General features: G+C 35.7%; 1 protein-coding gene across 1 annotated transcript in view; it reads right to left on the bottom strand.

Annotated features, from left to right (window-relative positions):
- The window catches only part of CEP112 (centrosomal protein 112), a 460,933-nt gene that overhangs the window by 412,082 nt on the left and 21,543 nt on the right, over nt 1-27,308 (bottom strand). Inside the window, 2 exon segments of the mRNA XM_021000956.2 lie at nt 9,239-9,316; nt 11,303-11,399. Of these exon segments, the coding sequence (XP_020856615.1) occupies nt 9,239-9,316; nt 11,303-11,399 (175 nt within the window).

The following is a 27,308-nucleotide window of genomic DNA, read 5'->3' as shown; positions in this document are numbered from 1 at the left end:
AAAACTGAAACACCTAAAATATCAACAGGAAAAACCTTCGATAAAAGCCCCCAGAGCACAAGCAGATATATCAACAGAACGATTTCTAAAACCAGAAGGAAGAATGAATGCACAATCTTCAAGAGATGATAAAGTTCTCTTGACAAATTCTACAAAACAAATTAGACCATTACCAAATGCAATACACGATCCTAAAAATTCCCTAAAGAGCATGGAACAACAATAAGAAACTCTGGAGTGGATCAAAAGAGAAATATGATTTGTAAGGGAAGAAATCAGTTAATAAAAGTAAATTAGTACTTATGCCTTTCAATGCAGACTTTAAAAATTCAATTAACATATTAGAAAAGTTGAATCCATGATAATAAGTCTCTCAAATGAAATTAAAGGATTTGGAACACAAAAATATGGAAGCAGATAAAACTGTAACAGCAGAAAAGCAAAAGTCGTCAATAAAACTCTAGGAAAATACAGTATAATATTTAACTATCAGCATTTGGTATTAGATGATTCAAGTATTTATTTATACAATAAACTTTTATTTAGTGCCCACACAAGCACTTGGCAATAAGAAAGACATAAAGATAAGTAAGACATAGGCCTGCCCTCAAGAAGCTAACATTCTACTAATATATTGATAAATCTTTAAGATCCTTAATTCTTAAGGTAATATAGAATTATAACATGGTGTATATGTGTGTATACCTTCCTTAAGGAAAACTACTATGAGGCCTCAGACACTTGACACTTACTAGCTGTGTGACCCTGGGCAAATCACTTAACCCCATTGCCTAGCCAAAAAAAAAAAAAAAAAGGAAAGCTACTATGAAGAAATTTGAGCTTATAGAAATAAATTAGAAAATGAGCTGTTGATATAAAATGATAATTGCTTCATTTAAAGAATATCACCACTTTAAGGGGAATAAATACCTTAGGAGAGGACATAAATAGGTCAATGGAGCCACAATTTCATAAGCCAGGGATTCTTAATTTGTATATGCATATGTTATGGCTATCTTTGGTAGTTTGGCAAAACCTAAGAACACTTTCTCAGAACAATTTTTTAATACTTAAAATATGTCAGACCACAAATGAAATCAATTATATGAAAACAGTTCTCAAAAAAAATGTTTTGGATTACTTTTTGAAATTAGTCTCCCTATTTCCAACCCAAGGTAGAGCTACAGTGGACATTCACTGATTCGATCCCACCACTGAGTGGAATAGGAACTTTGATCTGCTTCATTTCCAACCTAAACTGGTTCAGCCCTCCTTAAGCAACCCAATTCCGTGCTCCCCAACACACACACATACACACACACACACACACACACACACACACACACACACACACACACCATACTGGCAGGGCAGTTAGGTGACATGGCGTATAGAATGCCAGGCATGAAGTCAGGAAGACTCATCTTCCTGAGTTCAAATCCAGCCTCACACATTTACTAACTTTGTGACCCTGGGCAAGTCACTTACCCCTGTTTGCCTCAGTTCCTTATCTATAAAATGAATTGGAGAAGGAAATGGCAAACTATTTCAATATCTTTGCCAAGAAAACCCCAAATGGGCTCACAAAATACAGACATAACTGAAACAACTGAACAACAACAACAAATATATTGGTACCAGATTTAATGAGGATACCTTATCAGCTTAGCCTACTGCAGCTCAAAAATCCAGAGCTAAAATGACCCACCAGTCTTAGCCTTCTCACATTACAATATTTAAAAAATTAGTTCAAGGATCTCAGCTTGAGAATCACTGCTTTAAAAGTTAATATCAAACAATATTTTAAAAATATATAACTGAAGTATATTGATCAATAATAGACTTATTAGGATTACTAATCAACATAAGAATTCATCCATGGTATCCCAGAGATAGCAAACTAAAACATCAGGAAATTCATTTGTGTAATTAGTTCATAATTATTTTAATTAAATGTTGGCCTAACAATTGGATTAATCAAGGATAAATTTAGGTCACTAAGTCACAAGTATGTATAGAATGATTTCACATATAACATATACATATTTGTGTCTAATGGTAGCTATCAAGGGAGAAGGGAGGGGAAAAAAAGGGAAAAAAAAGAAACACATGATTATTTTACATATTTTTAAAAAATAGCAAGTTGTACATAACAGATTTGCAGTTTCACGTGTAATCATCTTTTTTTATTCTACTATGTTACGGAAATGCTTGTTTTATTCCATAAACTAAAAATAAAATAAATTAAATTAAAAAAAAAAAGAAGTACAGACCTGGAAAGAGTAAACAACTAAAATGAACCTTGACGTAAGATATAATTTAAACCTAACAGATCTCTTCAAGCAACATCTTCACAAAAGAAGTTCATTGTGAAGTTTCCAAAACATGAAAAGATAATCTTTTTTTAAATATAAATTTATTTTTAGTTTTCAATGTTTACTTCCACAAGATTTTGAATTCCAAATTTTTACCCCATCTCCCACCTCCCCCCACCCCAAGATAGCAATATCTGCATATCTCTTCTCCCTAGTCTGTCCTCTCTTCTATCTCTCCCCCCATTCTCTTATCCCCTTCCCCTTCTATTTTCCTGTAGGGCAGGATAGACTTCTGTACCCCATTTACTGTATTTCTTATTTCCCAGTAGCATGTGAAAACATTTTTTTAAACATATGTTTTTAAAATTTTACATTTCAAATTTTCTCTCTTCCTCCCTCCCCACCCACCCTCATTGAAAAGGCAAACAACTCAATATAGGATATACATATGCAGTTATGCAAAACACTTCCATAGTAGACATGTTGTGAAAAACTAACTCTATTTCCCTTAATCCTATCCTGCTCTCCCATTTCTTCTATTCTTTCTTTTGACCCTGTCCCTCCTCAGAAGTATTTACTTCTGATTACTCCCCTTTCCCAATCTGCCCTCCTCTCTATCATCCCCCTGCTCTCTTGTCCCTTCTCCCCTATTTTCCTGTAGGGTAAGACAGATTTCCATACCCAATTGAATGTGTATGTTATTCCCTCCTTAAGCCAAATCCTATGAGAATAAGATTCACTCATTCCCTCTCACCTTCCCCTGTTTCCCCTCCACTGTAAGAGACTTTTCTTTGTTTTTTTTTGTGAGATAATTTACCCCATTCTACCTCTCCCTTTCTTCTTCTCCTGAGTATAATCCTCTCTCATCCCTTAATTTTATTCTCCAGATATGACCCCTTAATCTTCAACTCACCCTGTGCCCTCTATCTATCTATACATACATATAATTTTTTTCCTCCAACTACCCTAATACTGACAAAGGTCTCATGAGTTATAAATATCATCTTTCCATGCAGGAATGTAAACAGTTCAACCTTAATAAGTCTCTTATGATTTCTCTTTCCTGTTTACCTCTTCATGTTCCACTTGAGTCCTGTATTTGAAAGTCAAATTTTCTATTCAGCTCTGGTCTTTTCATCAAGAATGCTTGAAAGTCCTCTATTTCACTGAATGACATTTTTTCCCCTGAAGGATTATACTCAGTTTTGCTGGGTAGGTGATTCTTGGTTGTAATCCTATCTCCTTTGCCCTCCAGAATATTATATTCCATGCCTGTGGTCCTTTAATGTAGAAGCTGCTAAATCTTGTGTTATCCTGATTGTGTTTCCACAGTACTTGAACTTTTCCTTCTGGCAGCTTGTAATATTTTCTCCTTGACCTGGGAACTCTGGAATTTGGCTATAATATTCCTAGGAGTTTTCCTTTGGGGATCTCTTTCAGGAGGAGATCTGTGGATTCTTTCAATTTCTATTTTGCCCTCTGGTTCTAATATATCAGGGCAGTTTTCCTTGATAATTTCTTGAAAGATGATGTCTAGGCTCTTTTTTGATCATGGCTTTCAGATAGTCCAATAATTTTTAAATTCTCTCTCCTGGATCTATTTTCCAGGTCAGTTGTTTTTCCAATGAGATATTTCACATTGTTTTCTAATTTTTCATTCTTTTGGATTTGTTTACTGTGTCTGATTTCTCATAAAGTCACTATCTTCCAATTGCTCTATTCTAATTTTTAAGGAAGTATTTTCTTCAGTAAGCTTTTGGACTTCCTTTTCCATTTGGCCAATTTTGCTTTTTAGGGCATTTTTCTCCTCATTGGCTTTTTGGACCTCTTTTGCCATTTGGGTTAGGCTATTTTTTAAGGTGTTATTTTCTTCAGTATTTTTTTGGGTCTCCTTTAGCAAGCTGTTGACTTGTTTTTCATGATTTTCTTGCATCACTCTCATTTCTCTTCCCAGTTTTTCCTCTACTTCCTTACTTGCTTCTCAAAATCCCTTTCTCTTCCAAGGCCTGGGACTGATTCATATTTTTCTTGGAGGCTTTGGATGTAGGAGCTTTGATTTGTTGTCTTCTTCTGGTTGTATATTTTGATCTTCTTTCACCAAAGTAAGATAATATATCTGACTCTTTTTGCACTGCTTGCTCATGATTCTGGCCAATTATTTGAGTTTTAAACTCTTTGTTAAGGTAAGAGTCTGCATCCAATGTGGAGAATATCCTGTCCCAAGCTTTGGAGGTTTGTACAGCTGTTTTCAAAGATACTTGTAGGGACCTGTAAATTTTCAGTTCTTCCAAGGTGTTATGATAAGGGGCGAGGTGTTTACTCATTTCCTGGCCTGGCTCTGTTCTATTAGTGACCACAAGTACTCCTTTCTGTCCTGTAACTGTGAGGAGGGTTTGCTCTTCACAGCCACTACAAGCTCTACCATGCCAGCACTCCTCCTCACCCCAGGACTGCTGACCAGAACTGTGACCCAGATGCAAGCACAGGCAAAGCAAGAGATTCCTGCCTAAGGGCAGCTAGATGGCACAGTAGATAGAGCTCTGGCCTTGGTGTCAGGAGGACCTGAGTTCAAATCCAGCCTTAGAGACATGATACGTACTACCTGTGTGACCTTGGGCAAGTCACTTAACCCCAAATGCCTAACCAAAAAGCAAAAAAAAAAAAGAGAGAGAGAGAGAGAAAGAGTCCTGCCTCAGAACTGGCAAAGAGATCCCCGCAATTCCTCTCTGATCAGCCACTGGATTTCCCCTCAGTCTGTGGGCTGGAAGCTCACGAGGCAGCTGCCGCCCCAGGGCCGCTCTCTCACTGGAGCTGAGACCCCACGTTCCTTTCTCAGCACCACAGAAACAGACTTTTCCCACTGACCTTCTAAGTCTTTGGCGTTCCTGGATTGAGGAGTCTGGAAACCGCCACAGCTGCCCATGATTCAGTCCTCTAAGGCCTCCTCCAGTTTCACTGTGGCCTGCGTGCCCACGCTGCACTGCGCTCCTCTTCCAGCCCAGTGTGATATACCTTTCTGATCAATCATCCAGGTTGTCTTGGGCTGGAAATTTGTTTCATTCTGTCTTTTTGTGGGTTCTGCTGCTTTAGAATTTGTTTAGAGCTATTTTTTATAGGTATTTGGAGGGGTTTGGGGGAGAGCTCAAGCAAGTCACTGCTTTCACTCTGCCATCTTGGCTCCACCCCCAAAAAATGAAAAGATATTCTTATCTAGCACAGTCATTTATAAGGAGGCTTCTAGTAAAGATAGTGATGTGAGGGTTCCTGCAAAGCCCAAGACCCCAACAGAACAGCTCCAGATTCATGAAATGGACTGCCAGACAAAATAAGAATCATATAAAGGAGAAGAAACACTACTAAGAACTCTACAATCCCATTTAGAACTGTACCTGAAGCCAGCCCAGTCTCTAGCCAGAACAGACAGGTAGGAGGTTAGCTAGAAGGGGCTCAAAGCCATGATTTCTAGGCAGATAACTGCAAACAAGGGGCAAAGTCCTCCAAGAATCAGGAATAAAGTTAGAGGTACAACACAAAAATTAAGACCAAAAACATAAATAGGAAAAAAAAGCTCCTAGTACACTGAAGAAATACTATGGGTTACAAGAAATCCAAGATAAAACCAGAAAAAGTCAATTTAGCAACAGTTGCAATTACAAGTAGAAAACTAGAAAAAAATTAATTGGCCACAAAGATCCCAATTGAAAGAAGAAATAAAAGAAGAGAAGAAGTGACATAAACAATAAAATTAGAGCACTTGGGGGAAAAAAGAAAAAAAAACATTTGAACAAAAAGTGGAAAACCATATACAAAAAAAAATTAGAGCACAGTCAAAAGACTGAAAAATTAGAATATATGGATGCTATCAAACAACAACACTGATCTGAAAAACAGGATATGAAAGGAAAATTTAATTACTGTATATCCTTAAAACCATAACCAAACAAACAAAAAGCCTGGATATCCTATTTTAAGAAATGATAAAAGAAAACTCTTTAGAACTATTAGAAACATAGGAGAAAATGAAAATAGAAAGAATCCCAGTCACTACCCAAAAGAAGTCCCAAAATGGAAAACCCAGAAGTACGATAGCCAAAATCTAGAACTTCTAGGTCAAAGAAAAAATATGGCAAGCAGCTGGGGAAAAAAATCAAATATCAAAGAACTACAAACAATGATCGTACAAGAATGTGTAGCAATTGCTATACGGGGGAAAAAATATTTGATTGTGAATTGAAATACAATATATCAAAAGGCAAAAGGAAAGAGATTCATAACTAAAAATAATATGCCACAAAACTGAATATAATCCTACAGAAGAAAAAATGGAACTTGAATAGAAAAGATTATTTCAAAGCATTCCTACTGAGAAAATCTGAGCTGAGTAGAATCTTCCAAATGGAAACAAAACAGAGAAGAAAAACCTAGAAAGTAAAAATGGTTGAATAATGTGAAGAGCTAAGTGATGATCAGGTGCTTGCATTCTAGAATGGGAAGGAAGAGACTACTATTCCTTCAGAGCTCCACTGTCACAAAATGGCAAAATGAGAACAAAGAAAAACTATCTCAGGAAATAAATATGATTTTCTATTGCTTTATTTGCTTTAAGAAAGTAAAGCAAAGACAAAAGAAATATCTAAGGGACCTTTTTCACTTTGTGTCTTCAGAATTTCATTCTTGAGCACCTCCTATCCCTCTCAGGCTGACTTCCCCTATAGCACTTTAGGCCACGAGCTATCATTTATCTTTCTGCTTGAACTCTCTGAAATCTGCTTTCCCAAATTAAAGTCGCATATCAGATTACACCTGAATTTCCTCTACTTCTCTACCACACACTCTAGGAAGACGGAGTACTTGCATTAGGGTTCCCATTGTTTCTAAAACAACAACCAGATCCTCCCTGTCAGTCTGAAGAATATCAATAATGATATCAATAATCAATCTTCTTGTTGGTTCCTTTATTTTTTGAAGGATTAAATTATTATTAAGGCAATTCAAGATGTTATTAGTTACTCTGAGTTTAGCTAAGGAAGAATTCCAGTAGAAGTCTGGAAAACAAGAATCTCTCTATTTCATCCATCTCTACTCTATTGTGCCTCTGGGACAGGCTTGTGATCTGTTTCCAAACTCATCTATTTCCTCTTTTTGGCCAGTTGGCCTGTAGTCTTATCCCCATGGTTCTATGCATACAATAGGTAGTTAAAAATTACTTGATGTCCCCAATTGATAAATGGTCAAAGGATATGAACAGTTCTCAGATGAAGAAATTAAAGCCATCTATAGTCATATGAAAAAATGCTCTAAATCATTATTGATTAGAGAAATGCAAATCAAAACAACTCTGAGGTAGCACATCACACCTATCAGATTGGCCAACATGACAAAACAGGAAAATGATAAATGTTGGAGAACATGTGGGAAAATTGGAACACTAATGCATTGTTGGTGGAGTTGTGAAATGATCCAACCATTTTGGAGAACAATTTGGAACAATGCCCAAAGGGCTATAAAAATGTGCATAATCCTTTGACCCAGCAATAGCACTTCTAGGGCTATATCCCAAAGAGATCATACAAATGGGAATAGGACCCACATGTACAAAAATATTCATAGCAGCTCTTTTTGTAGTGGCAAAGAACTGGAAATTGAGAGGATGCCCATCAATTGGGGAATGGCTGAGCAAGCTGTGGTATATGAATGTAATGGAATACTATGGTGCTATAAGAAATGATGAACAGGCTGACTTCAGAAAAACCTGGAAAGACTTGTGTGGTCTGATGCCGAGTGAAGTGAGCAGAACCAAGAGAACGTTGTACACAATAACAGCCACTTTGTGCAATGGGTAATATTGATAAACTTAACCCTTCTCAGCAATACAAGAATCTAAGACATCCCCAGAGGCCTCATAATGAAAAACGCTATCCACATTCAAAGAAAGAACTATGGAAGTTGAATTGCTATCATTTTTTTTTCTCTTCTGTTGAGTTTTGTTTCCTCTTTCTAATAGTTCCTCCTAATGGTTTTAATTTTTACTTACAACTTCACTAATGTGAAAATATATTTAATAGGAATGTAAATGTATAGCCTACATGAGATTGTGCGCCATATTGGGGAGGGTTGTAGGGAGGAAGGGGAAGAAAAATTTTAAACTCAAAAGCATATGGAAGTGATTGTTGATAAATCGAAATAAATTAATAAAAAAATTTTTAATTCTTAAAAAAAATTTACTTGATGAATTAATATTGCATGACATGCTTCATGTGACATGACCACGTCCATCCTTACCTCCAAATTTTTACTTCTAAATCCTGCTTTTACTATCTTTCCCACCAATCCCTAAAGGCCAAAGCATGAATTACTTCCCAATCATTCCAGTCCATAAACATCTCTTTGTCTCCTATATTCCTAGACTACCCAATCATGAGGATCAATCATTTAGCTATTTAGTCATAGCCAACCTTTATTGTTATTTACATTTTTCATCTGTGCCTGTCTCTCCAATAAAACTGTACACTTCCTGAGGGCAATGGCAATGTCCACACTTTTTACTTCTGAAACAGCACCTGGTACTAAGAATAATAACTCATATTCATACAGTACTTCAAGCATTGCAAAGTGCTTTTGCTCACAACAATGCTGCAAAATAGGTAATAAAAGAAAATGTTTTCTCCACTACAAATAGAGAAACTAAGTCTATGAACTTTTAAATAATTTGCCTGTGGTCCCACAGCTGGGAAGTATCTAGTATGGTATTCAACAAAATCTCCTAAGTATTCTATTATACTTTTTAGAGCTAAGCACCTGATTCTAGGTAAATATTTATTCTATATGAGTAACTTTGGAAACTGATTCTATTCAACATATTACTGTACCATAACTAAAATCATAAAGTTATAAATAAAATAAAATCATAAAATTTCTTTTACCCCAAGGTTCCAACTATTAAGACGAGCTTCAAGTTCACTGTCATCCATAGATATGGAAGGTTTTTTGAGGTAATCTTTCTGAAATATAAACATTTCAAAGGAAAAAATTAGCACAAGGCAATGAAGATCAAAGACAATTTCATGGGTCCTATGCTTTTTTTATGTGAAATTATACTGGCCTTAAAGGAAGATGTTTCTGACAAAAGTAATAAATAGAGATTACTATCACTTAGGGCTACAATATAACACATTTCACTATAATATAACATAATAACTAATTATTTAAATTTAGTATTAAAATTAATCAGACTTTTTCTTTCATTTCTTTCACAAAAAGTTTAATTGTATACCATAGCAATTAAAAAAACACAATGCTTATGGAAAAATGATTCTGTCATTACATTTATTGAAAAGGAAGCTTTGCGTTAGTATCCAAGAATATATTTATCATGACATTTATCTTCATTCAGACATTATGAATACATGGGAAAATGTGTTTTAAAACATTAAATTACCTCTAAACTCCCTCCCTAACTCTATGATAATATAACCACTACGGTAGTTCTTTACTTCTTTTATAAATAAAAACTCTACCATATCAAATATTTACTAACCCAAGAAAAACTATGGTTAACTGAGGATAATCAGATACTCAAAGACAAAGCAATATACACAAATGGTCTAATATATAGTGCAACTCAGGAAAAACTTTCTTATGTATACATCAACTTAAGACAGGTAAGCTTACATAATAATACTAACAATCATAATACTAGTTATTTTTCCACCTCCCCCCAAAAAAGATGCTGAGATAAGTGTTTGATGATATAATATATTATCTTTTTTTTAGGGAGGTGGCATGGCATAGCTGACAGAGAACAAATCTCAGAGCAAGAGAGAAATGGGTTCAGGTCTTTCCTATGACACATACTGACTGCTGACCACTTAACTTGACATTTGTCCATGCAACTCTCTAGGACTACAAGTTGCAGAAAAGATGAAGACCAGCATTGATTCTTCCAGAGATTCTTCCCCAAGTTTCCTAAACCAGTGAAAACAGTTATCCAATCTAGCCCATATAATTATCTAACTCAACCCAATACCTACCCAAATCCCTAACAATATTATCTTAAAGAAAACTTCAGTAATGATAAATCTCTATAGTTTTTTTAAAGATAACAAATATATATTAGCATTTAGAGGCAAGTGAACATAATTATTACCAAAGTACCACAAGCATTTGAGAAGTACTGAACTTCATATACAAAGGTAATTATAAAATAAATCATCATGATATAAGACATAAGCTTTGAATTGCTTTTCCAGAAGGAGTGTGCTAAAACTATCCAGAACTGCCTCATTTGATCCTTTCTGGAAACGATAACGTATATTTGTAAAACAGCTAACCAGAATTAGAGAATGTAGTATGTAATTATGACCAGTGCTCTTTTTTTAAATCAAAATTAACTCCAATAGAAATCAAACCTATAAACCCAGTTGTGTTAGTATCATTCTCTAAGGAATTAAACTAAATTAAATACCTGGATGCAAAAAACAAGAACTGACACCTATATAGCAATTATAAGATTTACAAAAACTTCACAAATATTGTCTCATTAGATCCTTGCAGGTGACATATAGTTCACTCCACAAAAAGCCCTGCTCTTAATCTACCTCAAAATATTCCTTAGTGCATTAATTCAACTTAATCTCTCTTTTTGGTTTTAAGACTACTATATATATTTGGGTAATGCTGCACATAGAATGCTGTGAACAGAGATCTATCAGTTTATTGATACTGATAATGCATATGGAGCTGAAAGGGACCTAAGAAGCCCAGCCTCTTCATTTTACAGTTGAGATAACTTGGGCCCAAGGTAACAAAGATAGTAAGTGAAAAAGGTAAAATTTGAATTCAGGTCCTCTGACTTCAAATACATTATGCTGTACTACACTGGTCTTATGCAACCCTTTAGAGTTCTTGGAACATGTAATGAAAATTTAGTGGGGAATTAAACTCAATTCTTAAAGACAAGAAATAATAACAATGAAACCTGATCTTACAGAAATATGTGTAGCAAGATTTTCTTCCTCTGATCTGTGTATTGGACTCACAGAATGTGATCTCATTCTCAGATGCCCAGTGTATCGTTGTTTACTGCTAGACCACAAAACAATAACAATCAGTAATTTGGTTTAACATATACAAAGCTTCTTGTGTTGGCATTTGTATTGACAGGGAATTAGTACTATTTTAGAAATGATGTACCTATAGCAAATGGAAAAGAAAAAGAACATTAATATGTATCACTTTAAAATTTGCTTCATTTACACAAAATATATTTTAAGTATCCCTAAAAGAATAACCACATCCTAAATCCAGCCACTACTTGGATGTCACATTTTTCGTGTTATTCTGACAAGCTCGTTTCTTTATTTATAAACAGGTCATATATCTTAAGTGCAAAATAATAAATTTGAAACTTCCTGCTCCTCTTGTTAAATATGAGAGAAGAAAAGAGACAAACATTCTAAGGGGAGAATGAACTAGACACACCACAATAAGTTTTATCACTTAAAAAACGTAAAATAAAAACAACTCATGTTTATATGGCACTTAAAAGTTTATAGCATCTTCCTCATAATCTATGGTACTACAAGCATTATCCTCACCATTTCACAAATAAACTGAGATTCAGAGAATACTGAAATCACACAGATACTAAGTGTCAGAGCCAATATTCAAACTCAGATGCCCCAAATTCAAGTTTAATGCTTTTACTATTGCTCCCATTCATGTTCTGTGTCAGGAAGTGGACTGTAAAATACACCAGCTAACACCACGTCCACATGCTTTAGTCTATGTCAGCTGCTTGGAAGGCACATCGAAACTGCATAATTGTCCTCCAAATTCTTAAATTAAAATTTAAGCCTCACTAATTCAGCTAAAAGTTGATAAGCTTAGCTTTTAGGAAGCTTATTTAGTCCTTCAAATAGCTATGACCTAGTGTCAGATATAGTGTAGAAAATCTGACTTAAGTCTATCTTAAATACTCTTACATTTAAAACTATTTATGTTGAACTTTCATGAAACTGAAGTATCTTGTTTCTCAACACGTAAATCAATATTTTGTTTTAGTCTAGACCTATCAATTCATCTCAGTAGGGAGGGAAATCTTAGTGAGAGGTAACCTCCTTCCCTCTATCTCCCAATTAAAGCAGTTACACAGCTCTTCTTCCACTTATAGCTATAGATAGTTGCCTGAGGCACTGAGAGGTTAAGAGAATTGCTTAAGGTTATATAGCAAGTTCTGATTCTGAGGCCAGCCATCTCTAATATTTCAGTATAAGAGATATGAAATTAAAATTAATCATCTTATGGTCATTGAAAGAGACCAAGATCAAATCAGGATCTTCCCAAATATGGTACCCTTCTGAGGCTAAGTACATAATAAATATTCTCAGAAGCCCTTGTAATTATGTTAAAAAGGAATAAAAAAAAAAGGTTTTTGTAATGCCCTTCTCTGTCAAGTAGCAATCTCTATAATGATTACAAAGTAATACAGAATGAATGAAGGGGAGCTATTTTTATTTGGAGATAAGCAATATAACTACTATTCCAAAGAAAACTTTTCTATTTATCATAGTCATGTAACCCAGAAGTCAGCAAAATAAAAAGTAATAAGCATAATTGATAAAATATAATTCTTGGAATTGTTTCATATTACACAAGTTTCCTACATATAATAACTAATATAGCCTTTAATTAAATCATACTATTTTTCACTTTTTTTGGCTGAGTCTTCCTATACAAAATGGATAATATGGAAATGTTTTACATGACTGCACATGCATAAACTGTATCAGATTGCTTACCAACTCAGGGATGGGGAACAGAGGAGAGATAGAATTTGGAACTCAAAACTTTAAAAAAATGTTAAAAACTGTTTTAACATGTAATTGGAAGGGGAATAAAATATTTTTTAAAAAAGAAACAATTTACTTCAAGGGATATAGTACTTAAAACATTGATAGTTTAAGGGGTCCTATATATAAGATAAAAAGCATTGTGCCATTCCCTTTTAATGATAGATTAAATACTCAGAAAAAGAACTATACTTAAACATTCAATATTTAAAAATTAAACAGTAATTTTTAAAAGCACAGTGTTAACAGAGGCCTAAAAACTTTTATTGTATGCCATTTTTCAATAAGTTAAATAAGTTAACACAAGATAATTTTTTTCTCTTTTTCTCAACTTCTAAAGTCCAGAAGAGTTTTTGTATTGTAACATAACTACTGAGTCAAACATTAATACCAACTTTACATTGTAATATTTTCAACATTAATTTATAATTATACATTATATTATATTATATTCCAATAGAATGTCAAGAAGACCTCTGTTACAATCTTCCTCACTATCTTTACGAACTGAGACAAATTACTTCAACTCTCTGGACTTCATTTTCTCCACCCGTAAAATAAGGAGGTTGAACTAGACAATGTCTCAAGTCTCTTCTAAGGAACATTTACTAAGTGCATATTATATGTCTGTCAGAGGGTCAACTAGCATTTATTAAACACCTTCTATGTCCCAGGCACTATGCTACATGCTGAAAATACAAAAGAAAGGCAAAAGACACTTCCTGCTCTCCAGAAGCTTAGTTATATGAGGGAGGCAACATACAAACTATGTACAATAAGATATAAACTGGATAAATTAGAGATAATCAATAGAAGGCAAAAACATAAGTCTCTGTCCTCAAGGAGCTCACACTCTAATAGAGGAGGTAATACACAAATTACTATACACATAAGATATATACAGTGGAAATGGAAGATAATTTCAGCAGGAGTGACTGAGAAAGGCCTCCTGAAGAAGGCAGGACTTGAGCCAGGTCTTGAAGGAAGCCAAGGAAGCTAGAGGGAGCACAGAGAGCATCCCAAGCATAGAGCATTCATTGCAAATGTACAGAATTGACATGCATTTGTATCCTGTCATGTGTATCAGTGACAGGATACAGGTCTCATATCCTTCTAATACTTAATCACCTAGGAGAAAACTATCCTCAACTTCAACCTCCCATTCTCTCATCTCCATCTTCCTCAATATCATCCACCTTTGGCATACTCCAATCCTTCCCATCTTTCACTACATTCTTTAGAATTTCTGTTTCATAAAGAATAAATTTCCTCTCATTCTGTATCTCTACTTCTGAAACTCTTGCTGTCTCCATCTTACTAAGAGAGACTTGGCTTCTCTATGAAGGCATTGCACCCCTGGCCTTTGCAGCACTGGCATTCTCTTCCCTCACACCACAGACCTGCAGATATTGGTCTAAGAGAAGAAGTCAAAATATGCTTTATTCCCCACTGCCACTTCCACAGTCTCCCTTTACCACCATCACTTAGCAATATCTCATCCTCTGAAGTTCACTATTAAAAATTTTTAACATATACAGATCTAGATGGCTGTCACATACAAGCTCCCAAATCATTCTCCCTCTTTTCTCAAGAAGTTTAATATCTGGCTCTGTCTTTCTCTCCTGACTCCAGAACTTATTCTAGGGGACTTTATTCCTTATATTAACTCACCTTCAACTGCCAAACCTCCCAATTCCTCAACCTCCTTAAATACTATGACTTACTTCTATATTTTACCTCAACCACACAGAGGAATGATTATAACCTGCATCCACTACTTTCCTAATCAAAAACTTAGATATTCTTCCACCCACCTATATTTTCAGTTTCTTTCCATGCCTTACACTGCTAAAATCTATTCTTCATCCTCATCACAACCTCCAGTCCCTCCGTCCACTATCCCCCTTCCCTGACCATTTTTTCCCTTCCCAATATTGAACCTGTAGTTAAACAATACAACTCTTCACTGTCCCCTCTAGTGTTTAATTCATTGTCCCCTTGCCCTATCTCTACATAAGAAATGTCAAACTTCTGCCCAAGAATATCCCCATCATCCAAATCTCTCCATTCCTATATATGTGCTGTTCAATATTGTTGCAGGTAGTCACACTGTTTTTACTAGTCACACTATAAAAGTATGTTATCCATTTCAACTGAACTCTCACTGCAGAATGAAAATACTTTTATTCCTCCCAATTATATTATCCATCTCATTCCCCACCAGACGCTATTCCAAACTTTATCCCCTCAAGTTTCCTACACGTTCCACTCTTCCCATTCCCTCAGTTGAGGACTTGAAATCTTATTTTGCTGAAATAATTTAGGTCATTCACCATGAGCTCCCTCATCTCCTATTCTCTTCATCTAAAATCTTTTTTATACCATCCCCAATACACTTCTCCCTTGCCAAGGCTAACTTTTCTATATGTTTACCTCCAGTCTTTTCTAGTAGACTGTAATCTCAATTATCCCATATAGTTTTTTTCTTTTTTAAAATTGATTTATTTTTAGTTTTCAACATTCCCTTCCGTAAGATTTTGAGTTTTGAATTTTCTCTGCCTCCCTTCCCTCACCCATTTCCAAGACAGTGTGCAATCTGATCTAAGCTCTACATACACATTCTTATTAAATATATTTTCACATTAGTCATGTTGTAAAGAAGAATTAGAACGAATGGAAGTAATCATGAGAAAGAAGAAACAAAAGAGAAAGAGAGAGAGTAAATAGTACGCTTCGATCTACATTCAAACTCCATAATTCTTTCTCTGGATGTGGATAGAATTTCCATCATGAGTTTTTTGGAGTTGTCTTAGACCCTTAGATACTGCTGAGAAGAGCTAAGTCATCTGTCAAAGTTAGTCATCGCACAATGTGTCTGTTACTGTGTACAATGTTCTCCTGACCCTGCTCACTTCACTCAACATCAGTTCATATAAGTTCTTCCAGGTTTTTCTGAAATGCACCTACTCATCATTTCTTATAGAACAATAGTATTCCATTACCTTCACATACCACAACTTGTTCAGCCAGTCCCCAATTGATGGGCATCCCCTCAATTTCCAATTCTTGGCCACCACAAAAAGAGATGTTATAAATATTTTTGTATATGTGGGTCTTTTTCCCATTTTTATGCTCTCTTTGGGATACAGCCCTGGAAGTGCTATTGCTGGATCAAAGAGTATGCACAGTTTTATAGCCCTTTAGGCATAGTTCCACATTGTTCTCCAGAATAACTGGGTCAGTTCAAAACTCTACCAAGAATGCATTAGTGTTCCAATTTTCCCACATCTGCTCTAGCATTTATAATTTTCCTATTTTGTCATGATAGCCAATCTGATAGGTGTGATGTGGTACCTAAGAGTTTTTTTGAATTGCATTTCTCTAATCAATAGTGATTTAGAGCATTTTTTCATGTGATTATAGATAGCTTTAATTTCTTCATCTGAAAACTGCCTATTCCCCATATAGATTTAATATTCTACCTAGTGGTACCTTCCCTACAGACTTCAAACATGCTCAAGTCTTTCAATTCTTAAAAAAATCTCCCATTCCATTAAGCTATCATCCTAGTACCTCTCCTCTTTGTGAGCCAGATTCTCAGGGAAAACATTGTTTCTACTTTCTCTCCTCTCTCTCATTCAACCTTTTGCAAACTGGCTTCTGATACCACAACTTAACCGAAACTGTTCTTTCCAAAGTTACCATACATTGTCAAATCTGATGGTCTTTTCTCAGATTTGGCCTTTCTGCTGCATTTGACACTGGTGGCTATCCTCTCCTCCAAGATATTTTCACCTCTGGTTTTGGTAACATGCTGTGGCTTGATTTTCCTCCTACCTATCCACACATCCCTTTTCAGTTTCCTTAGCTGACTCATAATCTACAAGACTTTGTCCTCAGGCCTCTTTTATAATTTCTCTGAACTCTTTGTCAGTGCCCTCATCAGTTCTCATGAGTTTAAAAGCCTATCTATGCAGATGAATCAGAGATCTATCCATCCGTCCCCAGTTTCTCCCCTGAGCTTGAGTCCCACATCACCAAATGTCTATTTAATATTTCTGACTGGATATACCTGAGATATATCAAATTCAATGAGTCCAAAATTCTCTCAAAACACACATCTCTTCCAAACTTAGAGGTAGAGGTGAGAAAAAAGAGCATTTCGTGCACTGGGGAGAGAGAGGAAGCAGCCAGAAAAAAAGTAAACTGAGATAGGAAATGGAGTACAATTTTTAAGGAACTGCAAGTAGGCCACTGTATCTGGTTCATAAAATGAGAAGAAGGAAAATATAAGAATATTAGAAAGGTAAGAAGAGGCCAGGTAAAGAATACCTTTAAATGTCAAATACAGGACTTTGTATTTTAACCTGGAGGTAAGAGGGAACCACTGGAGCTCATGTGACATAGTCATACTTAAACTCCAGAAAAATCAACTTGGCAGCTACGTTGGGAAGGAGAGGAAAGGAACAAAGGGAGAAAAGTAGGTGATGTAAAAATAAAATATATCAATTAAAAATCTATTTTTTAAAAACAAGATCATTTGCAACTTTGATGAAAGCTGATTGCTCAGGTCAGAAGTCAGACTACAAAAGGTTTACAAAAGAGTGAGATGGGAGGAAGTGGAGGCACTGAAACAAACTTATATGGTTTTCTCAGGGAGTTAAGTCATAAAAAGGGAGAAGAAGTAGAGAATGAAAGCTAGCAAAAATGGTAAGATCAACTGAGTTTTTTAAGGATGGAAGATACAGGAACATTCAGAGACAACTAGATGTCAGAGTGGATAGAGTACTGGGCCTAGAATCAGAAAGACCTGGGTTCAGATTTGTCCTCAGACAGTAGCTGTAAGATCCTAGGCAAGTCATTTAACCACTGTTTGCCTCAGTTTCCTCAACTGTAAAATGGAGATGACAATAACAATGCCTACCTCCCACGATTGCTGTAAAGATCAAACAAGATATCTGTAAAATGCTAAGCGCAATAACTGACCCATAGTAGGCACTTAATAAATAATTATTTCCTTTCTTCATTTTTGCCTTCTTTCCAGCAGGGAAAGAGCAGATAAAGACAGATGAAAGCTAAGGAGTAGAAACGATAATGAGGGCCATTTGCTGGAGAAGTCCAAATGAAACAAGATGACAGGGATTGGCCTTTAAAAGGGTACTTTTTCACCTGAGTCAGGGGTGAATGAAGAGATAGTGAAGATGTCTAAGTAATGGGAAATGAGTAATGGTAGGAGGGAGAAAGAGCTCTTGGCAAATAGCCTCAAGTTTTTGGTGAAGTATGAGGCACTGCAGAGGCGCTTGCAGGGATATTTCAGACTGGTAGCACGTGTCAGATAAAGTACTATTCTATGTTTAGGGGAACCTAAGCCTGGGTTTAGGGCTGCCTCCTCTGTATTTGTTCTTTCCTGAGTATAGTTAACCAAATAGTGATTACAACCTTTTTGAGTTAGAGAGATTTGAAGATCCTAGGTCCTCTGTTCAAAGTGACAGGTATCAGGGGGAACACTTGCATCAGAGAGGATACCACTTTCAGGAAAGTAGCTCAAAGACAGCCTAGCTTGCCAGAAGACATAGACCTGGAAAGAACTGTTTGCATAGTGAAGTGCCGAGGTGAAATGTAAAATGCTTATTCAAAAATCACCCAAACTAGGAATAGAAAGTATAACAGTAGTTATAGGTTACCATATCTTTGTTTCATGCCTTTCTTTTCATGTATGCTTGTGTGAGTCTTTTGTGTTAAGCATTTCATTTGTGTGTAAGAAATAAATACTTCTCTCATATATTATTCCCATTGTACATTGAGCCCCATCCTATTCTCTCCTTAGGGGAGACCCTAGATAAGAGCCAAAACCTAAGCTTTAAGGGGCAACTTGGGGGTATGGGGTTGGGGTAGGAGAATAACTAGTCAAATAGTACAAGGAGTCTGATGCTTGTTTGAGTTGGTCAGGTTCCTCTAGGACTGAATCTGACCCAGTTACCTTGTATGGTCCAGGACACATGAGTCCTTGACAAGAGGGAGAGGGAATAGCATAGATAGACAGATAGATAGATAGATAGATAGATAGATAGATAGATAGATAGATAGATAGATAGATAGATAGATAGACAGACAGACAGACAGACAGACAGACAGATAGATAGATAGATAGATACACAGATAGACAGATAGACAGATAGATAGATAGATAGATAGATAGATAGATAGATAGATAGATAGACAGACAGACAGACAGACAGACAGATAGATAGATAGATCTAGATATGCATGCACATACACTCATACAGATAGAGATATTGTTAGTCTTGATAAAGTACAAGCTCCTTTAGAGCAGGGATTGTTTAATTCTTTGTATGTGTGTCCCAGCTCCTGTTACAGTGTCTGGCACAGAGCTGGCAACTAATAAATTCTTGTTTCTCAATGCCTTGCAATCTGGCTCCTGAAACTGAAGCTTCTGAAGTACTCAAATGAAATTGTTCCTACTTTACTTCTCTAAAATTTTTGACATTTTTGAACACTTCTTTCCTCCTAGATACTCTCTTCCCTTAGCCTCCATGTTACTGGTCTTTCTTGATTCTTGTGAAAGACACAAAATTCAGTGGGGAAAGTACAGGATTGAAAGTCAAAGGATCTGAGTTCAGTTCCTGATTCCATCACTTACTTCCATGTGACCTGTTTCCTTATCTGGAAATTGAAGGGGTTGGACTAGATGACCTCAAAAATCCTTTCCAACTCTAAGTCTATGATCTTATGCTTATCCTACCTTTTTGATCATTCCCTCATAGTCCTTATGGCTGGGATTGTTATCCTACTCACATAAGTATGGGCATCCCCCCAAGACTCTTCTCATCTCTCAGCTCTTTTTTCTATATATCCTCTCATCAGCTCCATAGATTTAATTCTCATCTCTGTTCAGATGACTTGCAAATCTACACATCTACCTCAAATTTCTCACCAAGAACTTCAGTCCTATATTACCAATTGCCTGTTGGCCTCTCAAATTCAACACATCCAAAATGACCTATACCTCCTACAAATTCCTATTTTTGTTGGGGAATGCTCTTTGAACTGAATTGAAAATATATTTCGCAAACAGAAAATCAGAAAATATTACAATGAGAATATATGTACTAAATAAACTTTCCATAAAATATTGCAAACATTACATAGGCATATCAATCCAACTTCAAGTACAATTTCAGGTGAGACTAAGTTGCAGAGGTCAATTATTTCCATAGCAACAATGTTATAAATGGAAAAAAAATCTGCAAGCCAAAATTTAGATTATAAAAATTTAAAATCAGTCTTTGCAATGGCCTATAACATTCTAACTTGTGGACTGAATAGACTACTTAGACATACTAATAGACCTAAGATGTGAAACCTCAAGTCATTAGAGGAATCCCAAGGGTCTTCATCTGGAGGGGGAAGTTAGTGAAGAACTAGGGATATTTTCTAAACCAGGGGTTCTTAATTTGAAATCTGCAAAAACTTACTATTTTATTAACTGAATTTCAATATAATTCATTTCGTTTGTAATCCTACAGATGTTCTTTTATCTATTTAAAAACATTTTTCTGAAAAAGGTCCCTTAGGTTTTACCAGGCAGCCAAGAGGGTTCATCTCTCACATACACACACACACACACACACACACACACTATTCTAGATGGCAAAGTGAGGATATGGAAAGGAGTGGCAGCTGCCCCAAGGATAAGAAGCAGAGATAAATAAGGCCTTCTGTGTTTGCAGAGATTGAGCAAGGGAATACAGTGACTTCCTAGAAAGGAGATAGGAAAAGCTGCTAATTCTTCCTCCTTAAAAACTTTTCTTAGAAATCTTACTTTAAAATATAGCCAGAGATGAGGACCATCAAATGAATTTTGGACATTCTTTCTCAAAAGCCAAAAAAATTAATCCACAGCTGGGAAAGGCACAATTTACCTCCCCAGAAGAGAAGGAAAGAAAGTTTATATAACTTCATTATATAATTTATATATATATGTGTGTATATATATATACATATTATATATGTAATTTATATAATCTTTATTATAACTTAAGGAAGGAGAAAGGCAAGAAAAGCTGGGGGTTCAGATTCCAAATACTCAAAACTCTCTTCTTAAAGGGACTGTGACTTTAAATTTGCAGAGGCTAGGCTAAAACATTTTTCATCTCAATATTGTATTTTCCTTTTCTTTTGTGCAACTGTAAGCTGCCTCTCTGATATGACTGTAGCCACTATCAACAAAGGCATCTATAGCTCTTATCAATGAACTCTTTGTAAAAATGCTTACTTGATATAAAATACAAGCAAAGAGCTGAAGCTGAACTGAATGGCAATGGAGCCAGGAACCAGCCAAAGGATTTTACAGAGTAGAACTTCTAATTTTAAGGTTGAATTTGATTTTTAAAATTATTAACATTATTGCAAAATTATGATGGTCAGGTCAACTTTATATGGGAGAATGGTTGCACTGTTACTAGTGTTTTTCACACTCTCTTCAAATTATTTCCTATTTACTTATCTCTGTACATGTTAAATAAATCTCTCTCTCTTTAAGTAGTGCATACATACACTCCTAAAGGAAAGGGACTGTTTTATTTTTGTATTTTCATCCCATGGAACCTAATACTTCTCTTGCCTAAAGGACTGAGAGTTTAAGTAACTTCTGTAGAGTCTAAGACTATGAGGTGCAGAGAAGCCAGTCAATAAACATTTATTAAGCAACTACTATGTGCCAGTCATTGAGCTAAATGCTGGGGATACAAAGAAAGGTAAAAGTCTCTGACCTCAAGGAGCTCACAGTCTGGTGGGGGAGACAACATGCAAATAACTATGTACAAACAAGCCAAATACCACAATAAACTGGCAATAATCAACAGAAGGAGGGCACTAGAATTAAAAGACATCAGGAATGGCTTCTATGAAAGTGAGACTGCAACTAGCACCTGAAAGAAAATAAGGAATCCAGGAGACAAATGAGGAGGGAGAACATTCCAGGCATGGGCACAGGCAGTGAAAATGCCTGGAAGCCAAAATAAAATATCTTGTTCAAGAAACAGCAAGAAGGCTGGTATCACTAGATCACAGAGCACATGGAAAAATGTATATGTAAGGGATAAGAAGACAGAGAAGAGGAGGAACCAGTTTATAAAGGGCTTTGAACACAAAACAGGAATTTATATTTGATCCCAGAGGTGGCACGGAGCCACTGGAATCTACTGAGTAAGGAGGTAGCATGGTCATATCCGTACTACAGGAGGATCACTGAAAGCTGAGTTAAGGATGGACTGGAGTGGTGAGAGATTTGAGGTAGGCAAACCAGCCATTAGGGACTTGCAATAATCAAGCTGTGAGGTTATAAGGGTCTATACCAGGATAGCAGCAAAAACTAGCAGGACTTGGCAACAGATAGGGTATTATAAATGAGAGAGAATGGGAATGGGGGATGATGCCCAGGTTGCAAGCCTGGGCAAATAGGATGGGGGAATAATCACCTACTAAGTGCCAGGCACTGTGCTAAAACACTTTTACAAATACCCCATTTGAGGATAGTGGTACCATCAACAGTAATATGGAAGTTTGGAAGGAAGGCGAGTTGAGGGGTAGGGCATAAAAATGAGTTCAGTTCTGGACATGTTGAGTTTAAGATGTTCATGGGACATCTAGCTCAAGATGTTGCTGCCCAACTAGCAGCTGGACATAGAAAGGTTAGGGCTTGATAAGAATGATCAACACGGAGATATTAATTGAATCCACAGGAGCTGATGAGATCACCATGTAAAACAGTATAATAGGAGAAGAGATGAAAAGAGGGCCCAGGACAGAGCCCTGTGGGACACCCATGGTTAACAGATATAACTTGGATGAAGATCCAGCAAAAGAGAATAAGAAGGAATTGAATAAGGAGCAAGGAACAAGGAGAAAAAGGAGAGGAACAGAAGAGGAGAGGAGTATAAAAAAGAAGGGTGATCAAAGGCTGCAGAAAGGTTAAGAAGGATAAGGATTGAGAAAAGTCTCATTAGGTTTGGCAGCTAAGAGACTGTTAATAACTCTTGAAGAAGTAAATCTGCACTAGTAGAATACTTTCCTCCTTGGGAGCTCCCAATTAATAAAATTCTAAGTCCAGTTCCTATCCCTACACATTATCACCATCTTCTGGCCATTTTATTAAACTGCACAAAACAAATACTAAATAACATTCTAAAATGAATTAAAATACATCACAGTCTTTTCATTTTACTATGTTCTCAAAAACTGAGATTTTAAAATTTTAAAAAGACATGGTCTTTGCCCTCACAGAGCTGCATAAGATTAGACTGTATTTTCCACAGAAGCAAGGTCATTAATGTGTGGTTATGCTCCTGGTCAAGAACTTGCCTTCAGATATAACCAAAATGTCACAAAAGCAAAGATTTGACAACCACAAGTATCCACAATAATCTAAAATAGTAAAATTTTGGTCCAAGTCCTATAAAATAGGCATAAATATTAATTATACAATGACTTCTATTTTCTTTTTTCTAGTCCATATCTGTAGATTTCATCAATGTAGGTAATTCCTAAAGTATAAACTACCTATAGCTCATGGTCTGAGAAGTTGTCTGCAACACTGATTGAGTAATTTGCCCACAATCTAACAGTATATCTGACAGTCTGGACTTGAATCTAGGTCTTCCTAATTCTATCTATAACATCATACCGTAACTCTATAGTACACAGACAATACACAAGAAAAATAAATGTTAAGTATTATAAATCTGGTCTAACCAAAATCTTATACTGTATATGAAGATAAAGTCAAAATAGGCACATGATTTTAGACATAAAGGGTGATACCATAAACAAATTAGGAGAGCAAGGAATAGTTTACCTGTCAAATCTATGAGAAGGGAAGAATTTATGATCAAAGAAGAGACAGAGAACATTAAGAGATGTAAAATGAATATTTTTGATTATGTTAAATTAAAAAAAATTTGCACAAATAAAACCAATGGAACCAAGATTAGAAAAGAAGCAAAAAAGTGGTGAAAAATTTTCATAGTAAGTATCTCTGATAAACGCCTCATTTCTCAAATATATAGAGAATTGAGTCAAATTCATAAGAACGTAAGTCATTCCCCAATTGATAAATGGTCAAAGGATATGAACAGTAAGTTTCCATAAGAAGAAATCAAAGCTATCAATAGTCACATGAAAAAATGCTCTAAATCATTATTTGTTAGAGAAATGCACACTAAAACAACTTTGTGGTGCCACCTCACATCTATTAGATGGGCTAATATGAGAGAAAAGGAAAATGATAAATATTGGAGGGGATGTGGAAAAATTGGAGCACTAATTCACTGTTGTTGGATTTGTGAACTGATTCAATCATTCTGGAGAGCAATTTGGAACTATGCCCAAAGGGCAACCAAAATGTGTATACCTTTTGATCCAGCAATATCACTACTAGTTCTACATCCCAAAGAGATCCATAAAAAGGGGGGGGGGGGCGAAGGGATCTATTTATACAAAAATATTTATAGCAGCTCTTTTTGTAGTGGCTAAGAATTGGAAACTGAGGTGATGCCTATCAATTGGAGAATGGCTAAACAAATTGTGGTATATGATTGTAATGAAATACTATTGTGCTATAAAAAATGATGAGCAGGATGATTTCAGAAAAACCTGGAAAGACTTACATGAACTGATGCAACATAAAGGGAGAAGAACCAAGAACATTGTACACAGTAACAGTAATATTGTTATGATGATCATCAGCAAAATAATGATCAAGACAATCCAAAAGGGCTCATGATGAAAAATGCTATCCACCTCCGAAGAAATAACTGATGGAGTCTGAATGCAGACCGAAGCATGAGATTTTTTATTTTTTTGTGGTTGATTTTGGGGTCTGTTGGGGGTTTTTTTTTTGTTCTATATCTTTTTTCACAACATGACTAATATAGAAATGTTTTACACGATTGCACATGTATAACATATCAAATTGCTTAGTGTCTCAGGAAGGAGGGAGGGAAGAGAGAGAATTTGGAACTCATAATTTTAAAAAAATGAGTATTAAAACTGCATTTACAGGTAATTGGGAAAAAATAAAATACTCAAAAAATAAATATGGTCTCAAATTAATATGCTACTTCAATACCTTAACAATCTGTGATTTCATCTATGGGAGTACTCTATGCAAATCACAATCCATCTGTGCCTTGGTAGATAGCCTTTGTGAAATATTGTGATAGAAAAAAATTTAGTATAGTATATAGAGGCTTTGACTTGGAGAAAGGAGGTTCTCAGTTCAAATCCTGCCTCAGACACTAGCTGTGCAACTCTGAACAAGACACTTAAACTTCACTTAGCCTCAGTTTCTTCATCTGTAATAGCAACTACCTCATAGCATTACCATTAAGAACAAAAGAGATAATTGTAAAAAGTCCAAATCCTAAAGCATTATATAGATGTTAGCTATTATTATTTTGATCACCTGAAGGCTAATTTAGCGAAGCTGGTCTTTGGATGATAGGGATCCAACCTTACCATCTTGATAAACTTGCTAGAATTTTATCTTGCATTTTGCTGCTCTAATCTTCAAAGACTAAAGCCACCCCAAGGATACAGTGAAACACTAAAAGTTGACTTTTGTGGTGAATACTGCCTACAATAAGCATTAATTAATTTAACAATTTTGCATGTTTCCCAGAATGCATAGTGTTTAGGGGAAATGATTTGGATGACTTAGGTATCTTTAAAAAAAAATTAGAAAGAAAAAAAAAAGGCTGTCCGAGGAAATTGATGGAATTTATCCCTTGAATGAACTTCTTTGGAATAAGTACAATGATCTATTATTTTTGGTTGATAATGATATTACTCCCTGTGAACAGCATTTTCAAAAGAATGAGCTGATCAAGTATTGTCTTCTTTGCTCTCTTCAGTTTATGGAAAGGTAAAACGGAACAACTCAAACCAAAACAATAACGACACAGCCACAGTAAGTGCAGTTAAGTCTCTGCTCACAAAGACATCCCCTAGTTCAGGTCCTCTCACATGGACTATGGAAATAACCTAACTGGTCTGCCTTAAAGTTTTTCTTCTACACCCCATTATCTGAATAGCTGCTGGTGATTTCCCAAAAGTTCATGCCTGATCCCATCACTTGCTTACAGGATCAAACACCATTGTTTGGCATGTAAAGCCCTTCACAAACTGGCCCCAACCTTTCTTCTCAATTTTATTATACATTACTCTCCTTTACTCACTATCCAACCAAACTGCCTTCCTTACTGTTTCCCACATGCAATATTCCATTTCTCTTCTCTGTGCCTTTGTATTCTCTTTCCTCCATGACTAAAATGCATTCCTTGCTTTACCTCTGCCTTTTCAGGATCCCTTGTTTCCTTTAAAACTCAACTCAACCACCACTTTCTACATGAAAATTTTGTTGCCTCCCAACTACCAGTGCCTTTCATATTTATTTTTATTTACTAAATCACTTCATGTTTATTTTGTATATTTTTATATATATTAATATATGTATGTCTCCCCTGATAGCATGCAAGCTTCTTGAAGGCAAAGACTGTTTCATCTTTGTTTTTCTATTTCCAGTCCCAGTACAGGGCTTGATGTATGCTTACTAAATGTTTATTGATTATCATTCTTGCTTATTTTAATTAAATTTCTTTCAACTAAAAAATCAATTTTCTCTCCCTCCACCCAAATCCCACCATTGAAAAGAAGAAAAAAAAAGGAAAATAAAACCCTTTGGACAAACATGTATATGCAAGCAAAAGAAAATTCCCAAATTAGCAATGTCCAAAAAACATGTAGGTCTCAATACCCCAAGGCACCTCTGTCAGAAAGTAGGTAGCCTGCTCCATAGTGAGGCCTCTGGAAGAGTGGTTGGTCATTGCGTTGATTAGATTTCTTAAGTCTTTCAAAGTTGTTTGTTTTTACAATGTTATTATTGTATGTTTTTCTTCTGCTTCTGCTCATTTCACTCTGTGTTGTCACCTTATTTTCAGAGAAATCATCTCCTTTATCATTTCTCACAGCACAATAATGTTCCATTGCAATCGTATACCACAACTTATTACTGAGTATCAACAATAAAAACTGGGTGGCATAAGTTTACCCCTACAGTGTTTGC

The sequence above is a fragment of the Phascolarctos cinereus genome, unplaced genomic scaffold (assembly GCF_003287225.1).
Source record: "Phascolarctos cinereus isolate Bilbo 61053 unplaced genomic scaffold, phaCin_HiC Scaffold_5;HRSCAF=322, whole genome shotgun sequence".
Classification (NCBI taxonomy): Eukaryota; Metazoa; Chordata; class Mammalia; order Diprotodontia; family Phascolarctidae; genus Phascolarctos; species Phascolarctos cinereus.
The sequence above is the reverse complement of the archived record's forward strand: the minus strand, read 5'-3'. Positions and strand labels throughout refer to the sequence as shown.